General features: G+C 46.0%; 1 protein-coding gene across 1 annotated transcript in view; it reads right to left on the reverse strand.

Annotated features, from left to right (window-relative positions):
- si:ch211-26b3.4 (connector enhancer of kinase suppressor of ras 2) overlaps window positions 1–8,801 on the reverse strand; it is an 87,340-nt gene extending 78,539 nt beyond the window's left edge. The window contains exon 1 of the mRNA XM_063203896.1: window positions 8,738–8,801. Within this exon, the coding sequence (XP_063059966.1) occupies window positions 8,738–8,801 (64 nt within the window). The remainder of the gene's footprint in view (window positions 1–8,737) is intronic.
- Between the last annotated feature and the right edge of the window lie 2,203 nt (window positions 8,802–11,004).

Raw genomic sequence — 11,004 nt, forward strand, 5'->3', positions numbered from 1 at the left:
CGCACAAACTCACGCAAGCACGCAGGCACGCAGGCACACACACACAAACGCACAAACTCACGCAAGCACGCAGGCACGCAGGCACACACACACGCACGCACACACACGTACGTCAAATATACACACACACACACACACACACACACACACACACACACACACACACACACACACACACACACACACACACACACACACACACACACACACACACACACACACACACACACACACACACACACACACACACACACACACACACAATACATGCATACGCAAGATGCCATGACTGCAAGTTAGCATACGCACATACCATACGACCGTGTGAAGGGTTAACTTGTCAGTGAAATGGTTTGTACTATTTATATGATGAATTCAATTTGTTGTGATATTTTTCAAAAATGATAGGCCTATCTGCTTTTCTTTTGTGTGTGTGGGTTCCCACAGAACAGGAGTTCAGTGGGAAACACTGGCGGATCTCCCTGTAGTAAGCATCTCTCTGGGTACATCTTTGTAGGCTACTGGGAACGTCTCTTGGCCCCCTGTCCTGCCTGAGCTCTCACAGCCGCATCAGAGGCACCGAGTGACTCATCATCCACACCCCCTCACAGGGAACTACCAGCTGTAGCAGACTACTACTAAGAACTCTCCCACCTCTCTTCATGCACCGAAAGCCCATTTTTAACATGGTGGTCAGATTTCCTTATTTCCTTTTTTTACATTACATTGGCTGACATTACATTACACTTCTATCCCAAACAACTTGCTATTTCTCTGGGGCAAAGTGCTTTTGCACCTGGATAGAAGTGCACCCATGTTCTTCCTACAGGTCTGGAATTCAAATCTGCCTCCATACCAATCAGGAAACCAACACCCGAAGCATATGCTAATGATGCCCTTGTTTACTTATTATGTAAAACACCTATGTATTTTTAATCTATTGTACATTATGAATCAACAGAAAAACAGTAAGACAGAGCTATCAATGCAAGAAACAAAAGTCTTGACCCTGACGTTTCAAACGCCTCAGAAAAAGTCAGTTTCTTGGCCCTGCCGTGGCCAAATGGTAGGGCACTGGGTTACTACAGAAAGCCGGCGACCCAGGGTCAATTCCGACCTGGGTCATTTGCCGATTCTTCCCCGTCTCTCTCGCCCCACTCATTTCCTGTCTCTCTTCCACTGTCCTGTAAATAGCCCCCCCCCTGTTTCTCTGATGATGGATGAACTCTTACATAGTGTCATATGTTGCCAAATAACAAAACATCCTTCTTTCTTCCAATGGCAGTATCATGTCAAACGTTTTTTCTGAAATACCCCACCATTTCACTTGGCAGTGATTTAAGTCAAACTGGAATGGCACACAATACGCGGTAGTGCATCACAGTACAATAAATACGTCAGCACCTGGCGGTATATAAATCTCAATGCTTTTGTCATTCCTTGGATGGATGTCTGATTAATATGCTGTTGATTTTCTGCTTTGTAAGCTTTCAGACATGTACCACATGCACACTTTACCGTAGCCTAGATGTTGAATTCAGCATTTAGTGTTCAGAGAGTAACCCTTGTTTTATTTTGAATGGGTGAATTTGGTATTAAAACATTAACAATCTATTGATCTACCTATCAAATCCATCCCGTTTATTCGTTACTATCAGGTGTATCATACTTCTGCCTCACTGATACAATTGTACCGGAGAGAATACAGGACCATACTGCCTCTGATTGTACCTTATCTTGCTAAGAAAAAACATCAACATGATGTTTCATTTACAATAGCCTACTGTATACTACAACAGCAAAACAATATTTTCCAGCAAACAAACATCTTAATGAATAGGACAAAATATCACATTGCCTTCTTGTAATGGCCATTTAACCTTGAGTTGAAACAAATGTGAATGAATGGATGCTTTTTAAGGTCTGCAATGCAATAGCAATGACCAGAGAGGCAGGCATAACCGACATGATTCTTTAACCTGTAAAAACACGGCATTGCAAATTTGCTGTTACCAGAATGGCAATGTCAAAGTGCATGACTAAAGACCCTCTGTTACCTAAAACATCATAGAGTAATACGGTAATTAACCTTTCAATGACTATTACAACGTGCCACTGGAGTTAGTGTTCTGTTTACCCCACTTTGGGGGTATTGTGAGGGGAAGTAAAGGCCAGGCTATATAGGAGACTACACTGCATCATAATACCATGAGTGGTTCTATAATCCAGGCCCTCTTCACAACCACGGGATAAGGGCTCGCTGGATTAGATTTTAGATTTAGATTTGGATTGAGATTTAGGCGCAGGCTTTTTGTTGTTGTTGTCAATCAAAAATGCATCAGCAGTGCTCAGGGAATATGGATATATAGGTCTACTGTATATTGAATGAGCAGTTGCTTGCCCACTCACAACAAACTCACGGCGACTCGTGGATTATTTGTGTGGCAGCCACAATATTGCAACTCTGATATGTAAACTCAATTTATCAATGGCAAAGACGACCAAACACACAATGTTAAGACATAATCCTGATTCTTATGTTGGTCTTGGTTCTATGTATATAGCCTGGACTGACCCCCTGCTTGTAACCTGACGTTCAAGTCTTGTTAAGCTTAACGTCCTCAGTCCGACCTGATGCTGAAAAATCCGGAACCAATTTAAAAACAAATGCAGCACTCATCATCACATTCAGTGGTGTAACTTGTCGCAACTCTGTCCAGTAGCACACAGAGGGAAGTGAAAGACATGTGTTGATACTGCTTATGAACCCTCTACTGCCTATGGCAATGTAGTGAAGGGGAGTAGAGTTGCCCCGCCGGGACTCGAACCTCTGCCTTCCGGGTACTAAACTGAGGCACTGCCCGCAACACCAAAGAGCCAGGCTCGTTGGCGTGACAGTCAGAACACACTCACAACCCTAGTGATGGTCACTCCACCACACTGCCTTCCCCTTCGGAAAGCGCACCCGTGCGCTTCACACACTCATGGTGTCCCTCATGACACTGCCCATCATTCTTTTCCCATCCAGTGTGCCCCCTCATTTATGCTGCACCCGTCAATAGGGTCCCTCGCACCGGGGTCACTAATCCTGGGGCTCCCACACATTAAATTACGGCTCACACACAATGGGTACGCTTCCGATTGCCCCACGGTAACCATCTCACTTCTGACACCATTTGTAGTGAACGGGAGTAGAGTTGCCCTGCCGGGACTTTAACTCCAGCCTTCGGGTACTAAACTGGGGCTCTGACCGCTACACCAAAGAGCAAGGTTCGTTGGCGGAACAGTGAGAACACACCCACAACCCTAGCGATGGTCACACCATCACAGGGAGGTTTACTGGGAACAGGCACTGTCTGTTTCTCTGAAGCTCCTTTGTTCAAACCTCTCAATATTCCGACAATTCCCTTACATCTTTGTAGAGGTTTTCACCTGTCTGATGGTTCACTGATAATTTAAAAAATTTCAAAGGGTATTGTAAGGTTACCCACCTGCTCTATGTCGGTCTCTTTCACTTAATGAGTGCACTTGGCCACAATACATGGGAACCTTAATGCTATGCATGACATTATTATTTTCATAAATGTCATTAGTTTTAATATCTTTTGCCATGGCTGTGTCTTTGCTTGTACCATGATTTAAATGTAGGCCACTGCTTCACCCACAGAATTCGGGCTAAAATAACAGGTTTTTTTGTCGGTGGGAAATCATCGGATTATTGAGCGGTCAGAATGATGAAGCTTTGGAGAACACGTAAACCCTTAGCGCAAAACCTATGCTATAACCTTACTGTGACGAAAATTGTAACAGCTATGTCTTAATCTGTTACTTAAGGCTCTCTGTAATGTCATAGCAATGTTGTTATGATGTAGTTGAGCATTTTCAGAAAATAATGAATAGGCCCGCCGGCGACCCCATCTGCACAAAGAGGCTACTAGCCCAAGACCCATCTAAGACCTTGGGGCGACAATCAGGTTGGCATTCCATAGGTATGAGGTGTAGGCCTGAGAGTTGGATGGACAATATTTAAAAATGACAGTTCTGGCATCTGCATTGTACCATCTGACACTTTACAGGCTTCAGTGAATGGACAGATTAGAAGACAGGTGAGGTGTGTGAGAGAGGGCAGGTTGTTGAACCACACAATTCACAACAAGTGTCCTGGTCCAGTCACGGCTGGAGGCACTGGACTACTACACCAGCGACCCGAGTTCGATTCCGGACAGAGGTAATTTGCAGAGCGCCCCCCCCCCCCCCCCCCCCACTAATTTCCTGTCTCTCTCTACTGTCCTGTCATAATAAAGGTATCTCTCAAAAACAGCAGTGGAACCTGTGGTTCAACTTGCTTGATTATGCAGCAACAGCATCAGCACATGGCATACACTGTGTTGAACAATCTCACCAAACATCTCTGCTGAAATTCTTTGAATGCAGATCGATGGCATCATCATGAAAGTGCCCTTGATAAACAACATACGGCAAGACTGAGGTTGTATACCTTTATTAGATTTCTGTGCTCTTGGGTGACCTTGTCTCAGCCATTACAGTACTGAGCGTGAAGGCTACAATCCAAACAGATAGCACCGCTGGAGATTGCTAGCTTGTCCCGTAAAACCAGCCCCTCATTCAACACAGTGTTTCATGCTGCTGTTTGTCTTGTATCGAAAAAACCTGGAGGTATAGACTCTATTGAAGTTTAGAATCACTGGATCTGTCTTTACTGGTCATGACGTGAGCTATTCGCTTGGCTGATGCACTAAAATTTGAATGTAGTACACAAAGCTCATGCCATCGTGCACAGAAATCCCCTGTGCACGCACGCTGATTAGCCAAAGATACAAGAGTCAGCCATGTCAACGAAAGAGGAAGAAAGACGACGAGAGACCACTCAGACCACCAGTGTAAGGAGATGAAATTTGATGGGGGGATGGGTATGCAGGCACATGCCTAGGATAGAATTACAACAATTTAATGTGAATAGCCTGTATAGGTTTCTAGGAATATGACAAAAGCATCTCTCAGTACAGTGCTTGCTTTCGAAGAACAGCTTAGAATTCATAGGAATGTTAAATGATTTTCCTAACAATGGCAATGATATGTTTTAATCAGGAGAGTTAAATGATTCTCCTAACCCAAATGGTCTTGAGATTCACAGAATTGTTCAATGGTTCTCCCAACGACGAAATAATCTTGGAATTCACAGAACACTTACATGATTCTCCTATGAACCGAAATAATCTTGGAATCCACAGAACTCTTAAATGATTCTCCTAGAAACCAAAATGTACGGCACTCAGCTAATTGTCTGATTTGTATTTCACAGCAGTTAAATGGTTGTCCTAACAATTAAATCACAAATTATCCTGAAATTTGTGGAACAGTTACGGTCTAACAAGTGAAAATGAGATTTGTCCATTGAGTGACACTAATCTATCAAAAAAACAACTCTTGATCTCTTGATCATCAAGAGTCTTACACAAACCATACACCAGGCCCAGATCTGCAGGTCAAAACGAACATCCATAAAACAACATGGATAACTGCTGATACATCTAATGACACAACCTGTCAACCAGCCAGCTCATTAAGATGCAAACTCATAATGCTCACTGAGTTTTTGCTCATTGCCATTCTGGTAACAGTCAATTTATAACGGCTTCTATAAGAGGTGGTGTTTTAAGACTTTAAACATGCATGAACATGCACCATGCAGAGAGCAACAGGCCTGGATGTGCAGGTGGTAATATGTACGGATAAAGCATGGAAAAGGTAGCTTAATGAACCACTAGCAGAATATTTTGCCTGCCCGGTTAGCCTAGCTTTGCATTACAGCTGGGCCATGACTCCTGTCCTCTTACTACAATGCTATAGTATGGTTGAATGGTATAATATGGTTTTGAATCTGTGTAGCGATCCATTGGGATGGGCTTCACACAGTGACTTTGCCTATGGTGCAAGCACAGACTATACATTTCATGTTAACGCCTAAAGGTCTTAAAGTCTAAAAACGCTTGTCAAGCTATGGAGCAGATACAGTACGCATGACTGATATAGATGACTTTTTTTGTTAGCAGAGATCATGCACGAGATGGCCCTGAGCCCTTCACCTGAACCCCTCACCCTTAAAATCCTGTCAAAGTGTCCTACCCATAGGCATGCACAGATAGGGATGCGGTGGTGCTAAAGCACCTGACCCTTTGCCCCAATGCACAAAAAATGCCCTTTTAGAAAAAAAATCTTTGGAAGTTTTTTGTCACAATGTACTGTGGGCCACAGTACATTGTCACAAAAAACTTAAAAAAAAAATTGACCTATGTTGATATCATCAACTACAAATGCTTGACGATCAAAAGCGTGTGACAAAAATGCCTCGATATAATAAAGCATCTATAGCCTAGTAAGGCAGCAATGAGTTCCACATGCTCTCCGTCCCCCTCGAGCACCTGCCCCCCGTCAAGCTGAGCTACACACAGAAAGAAAGAAAGAGAGAGATAGAGGTGGAGAGAGGGATAAGAGAAGGATCACAGAGAGAGATAGAAAGAGGGGAGAGAGCAGGGGGATAGACAGAGAGAGAGGGACGAGAGAAGGCCTCGCAGAGAGAGGGGGTAATGAAGTGGGGGGGAGTGGGAGATAGTGGGTATTTCTCAAAGTGAATTGTCCTAGCCTTGCTAGGACGAGGAACGCCCATTTATGGCGGATTTCACCAAACAGTATCCAACAACTGGGCAGTCATGGGTTGCCGGTTCGACTCCCGACCCGCCAGGTTGGTGGGGGGAGTAATTAACCAGTACTCTCCACCATCCTCCTCTATGACTGAGGTACCCTGATCATGGGACCGTCCTGCCGCACTGCTCCCTTGGGGCGCTTTTGGGGGCTGCCCCCTTGCACGGGTCAGGCATAAAATGCAATTTCGTTGTGTTCAGTGAACACTTGTGTGTCACAATGACAATGGGAGTTGGAGTTTCCCAGGTGGGCTTTCACTTTTCACTGAACTGGTTCTAGGGATAATTAATAATTGGATACACGGGGCGGAAATGGGTGTTACTCGGTGTTACAACAAGGCTAGGACACTTCACTTTGAGAAACATCCAGAGACTGGAAGAGAGGGAAAGAGTGAAGAGAAAGACGGATCTGGGTATGTTAAGAGAGGTCTGGGTATGTTAACAGCCTATACTGGAGGCTTATTTCGACGAAGCGGCCCATGTCGAGAGAACAGTGACCCCCAAAATCACCCCTCTCATGTCAAAACCCATCTCACCACTCTCTAGGACATAATGGACATATGCTCTTTCTCGCCACCTCTCTCTCTCTCTCTCTCTCTCTCTCTCTCTCTCTCTCTCTCTCTCTCTCTCTCTCTCTCTCTCTCTCTCTCTCTCTCTCTCTCTCTCTCTCTTTGGCCACCTGCTTGACGCGCCCCTGCTGGACACTTGGGCTCCCACAACCACAAACACGTTTGGTTTCATTCACCATTCTCCACACGAGGAGTAAAGTAGGAAGGCTATACGGCAGGAGAACTACATGCAGCATTCATTCGCCATGTTACCCGACACTACAACAGTACATTACCACTACACCCTCCCCAGGGTTCACTTCATATCACCGGGCCGTATGTGTACAGCTCATGAGGCATATTCATGAGGATCATGGCAAGCGCAGCACGCAGCGTTAAACACCAGCGGCACAGTCAAGGCCATGACACGCAGAAATATATAAGCGGAGTTGCCCTCAGAGCTGGGGGGGACGCCTGGGGTGGAAGTTATGAAAGCTTCATGCTTCCTTCTCGTTAGCAACACTGCTCGAGTCTAGTGTATGTCTGTCTGTGTGTTACAGCACAAACCACATTGAGTCTCACACACAAACACGCACGCACGCACACACACACACACACACACACACACACACACACACACACACACACACACACACACACACACACACACACACACACACACACACACACACACACACACACCAGCACGCGCACCAGACACACCACTAAATCACTCAGAATCATTGGCTCTTGCTGCTGCTGTTATATGTACGCTTTGCAGGGCCTTGCACTTGCATCTGAATGGCTACATCACATCTAATGCATGCTGAAGGAAAACACTGATTGCAGTGTGTGTGTGTGTGTGTGTGTGTGTGTGTGTGTGTGTGTGTGTGTGTGTGTGTGTGTGTGTGTGTGTGTGTGTGTGTGTGAAAGGAAGATGAGAGAGAGAGAGAGAGAGAGAGAGAGAGAGAGAGAGAGAGAGAGAGAGAGAGAGAGAGAGAGAGAGAGAGAGAGAGAGAGAGAGAGAGAGAGAGAGATGAAGTCATCTGAATTGAATTGGGGAAACACTGAGGCGGCTGATTGTTGCTCATATTTGATCCCACGCCACACCACACCAGAACACCTCGCTCATGACCACAACCCCCCGCCGCTGACGACGCGCTGATCACACACCATTGCGTGCCTCCCTCCGAGGCAGAACGGACGCGCAAAATGGCAAACATGCGATCAATATTCATTTAACCCAGCAATATGGCTCCCGCACATAAGCACCAGCATGCTTCGGGAATTCCGATGTGGGCAACCTGTAAAATGTACACGGTCACTGTCGCTGCGTGGAATGTTAGGAAAAAAAGACGCGTGTATGTGGCGGTGCGCGCGTGCATGCGTGCGAGCGTGTGCGGATGTATATGTGTGTGTATGTATGTATGTATGCGTGAGTGTGTGTTGCACATTCTCTGTGAATACCTTTCATCCAATCCAGCACTTGCTTGGGAGTCCATTTGCTGATGGGTTCCATCACCAAAGCCATTGCCGATTTCTGGCGGTGGTCGTCGGGATAAGATCCGCAACGAGGGGCAGACGAACTATCCGACTTTGGATATAAAACACTCGTATTTATATGCCTAACCATGGAATCCTGTCACTCACGCGGAGACGCAGGGCGCGCGGCAGTGGTGCCATGACTGCTGGATACATCCTCGAGAAGGACTGCGACGGTGGGCTCCACGCGCGCTCACATAGGCTACGTCTCTCTCTCCTCCTCCACCCCGCCCCCCTTCATCCAACTCTCTCTCTCTCTCTCTCTCTCTCTCTCTCTCAAGCCCACCAAGAAGAATCACACAGAGAGTCCTGGCTGTTTCACCGATGCAGCGCAATCACATGGTCTTCTCCAGGCGTCTGTCTGCAGGGCTCTGCAGAGACATGTCACGTCTACCTTGCTTGAAGCCGATTGTCCTCACCTGTCAACAAGCTACTTTACCGTTTACCCTGATTTGATTTTCATTTAAGGTGCTGCTGGAATCGTCCACTTGTTTTCTGTAGCGCAGCCGTTTACGTCAGCGACGGTGCCGTGCAACGTTCATCCTCCCCAGCTCAGCTGTACGTCTTGATGCTGTGAGAGCGTGCCCATTTGCTCGCACACTGACGTAATTTTTAGCCAATATAAGTTTGAGCCGGACACGTATGGATAGGTACATTTATCCAATGGCACTACTTCGGCGTGAGGTAACAGCCTTAATATTAGCCCCTTAATGAAAATGAGAGAGGGATGAACGCCAAGAGAGACAGAAGAGGGAGGGAAGGACAGAGAGAGAGAGAGAGAGAGAGAGAGAGAGAGAGAGAGAGAGAGAGAGAGAGAGAGAGAGTCCTGTGTGACTGTCCTGTCACACTGAGGTCAGTCCCACCTCCCAAACTGAGGCCATGTGCCAGGTTGAGTGTGTGAATCACTGCATTTCTCACATGCTGCCATATTGGTGCTGCCACCTTCACACATGACTGTAATGTGTGTGTGTGTGTGTGTGTGTGTGTGTGTGTGTGTGTGTGTGTGTGTGTGTGTGTGTGTGTGTGTGTGTGTGTGTGTGTGTGTGTGGCTTATTTCACGGTGTCACATACTGGACACACACACACACACGCAAACAGACATGCACGCACGAGCGCCCACACACATACACACACACACACACACACACACACACACACACACACACACACACACACACACACACACACACACACACACACACACACACACACACACACACACACACACACACACACACACACACACATAGCGAGACAGACAAATGGACAGACAGACAGATGGACACAGTCAGACAGACAGACAGACAGACAGACAGACAGACAGACAGACAGACAGACAGACAGACAGACAGACAGGCAGACACACACACACAGACAGCCAAAGAGACAGCCAGACCCCCTCACACTAATCCTGAGGATGCTGTGCCCTAACACCAGGCAGCACTGTGTGTGTCTGGCACAGTATCCCTCGCAGGAAGTATGTGCTAAGTGCCAGGCAATTGCCCATTGGCACAACGCCTAACCAAGGCACATGCAATTGCCCATTGGCATAGCACCGAAACAGGCACAGGCACAGCCACATACAGTCACCATAAATAGACTGCACTCTGCATGCATAATGAAAGCGTACACCCAGTGGTGTAGTCTACTTTTTTATGGTGGGTATACTGTATATTTGAGCATTTTTTGAAGTGGGTATACTGTATATATTTGTGCTATTCAAAGTAATGGATCAATCAATTTTAAGTGTGTATACTGAAGTCACTGAAATTTAGAAGTGGGTATACTCCGTATACCCGCGTTCCACGTAGACTACACCACTGCGTACACCATACTGTACACACGATTTAAAATGTCAGAGAACTGTTGTCAAGCATTTAATCAGCATTGATTTTTTTAAAATATATTTTTGGGGGGATTTTATTATTTCTCAGATAGAGCAGTGGAGGAGAGACTGGAAGCGAAATGGGAGAGAGAAACGTGGAAGAATTTGGAAGGCCGGGAATTGAACCTGGGTCACCCGCGTAGCAGTCCAGTGTCCAGCCGTTAGAGCCACAGCCTGGCCATCAGCAGTGAAATATGATACAATCACACAAGCTTGATTGATTATTGATGAGGTAGTATGAAGTAGCCTACTTTACTTTTTTGATAAAATAATAAAGTATTTTTGACCATGCAGCTACATAGAGCTA

This window comes from Engraulis encrasicolus, chromosome 7 (genome assembly GCF_034702125.1).
Source record: "Engraulis encrasicolus isolate BLACKSEA-1 chromosome 7, IST_EnEncr_1.0, whole genome shotgun sequence".
In the NCBI taxonomy this organism is placed as follows: Eukaryota; Metazoa; Chordata; class Actinopteri; order Clupeiformes; family Engraulidae; genus Engraulis; species Engraulis encrasicolus.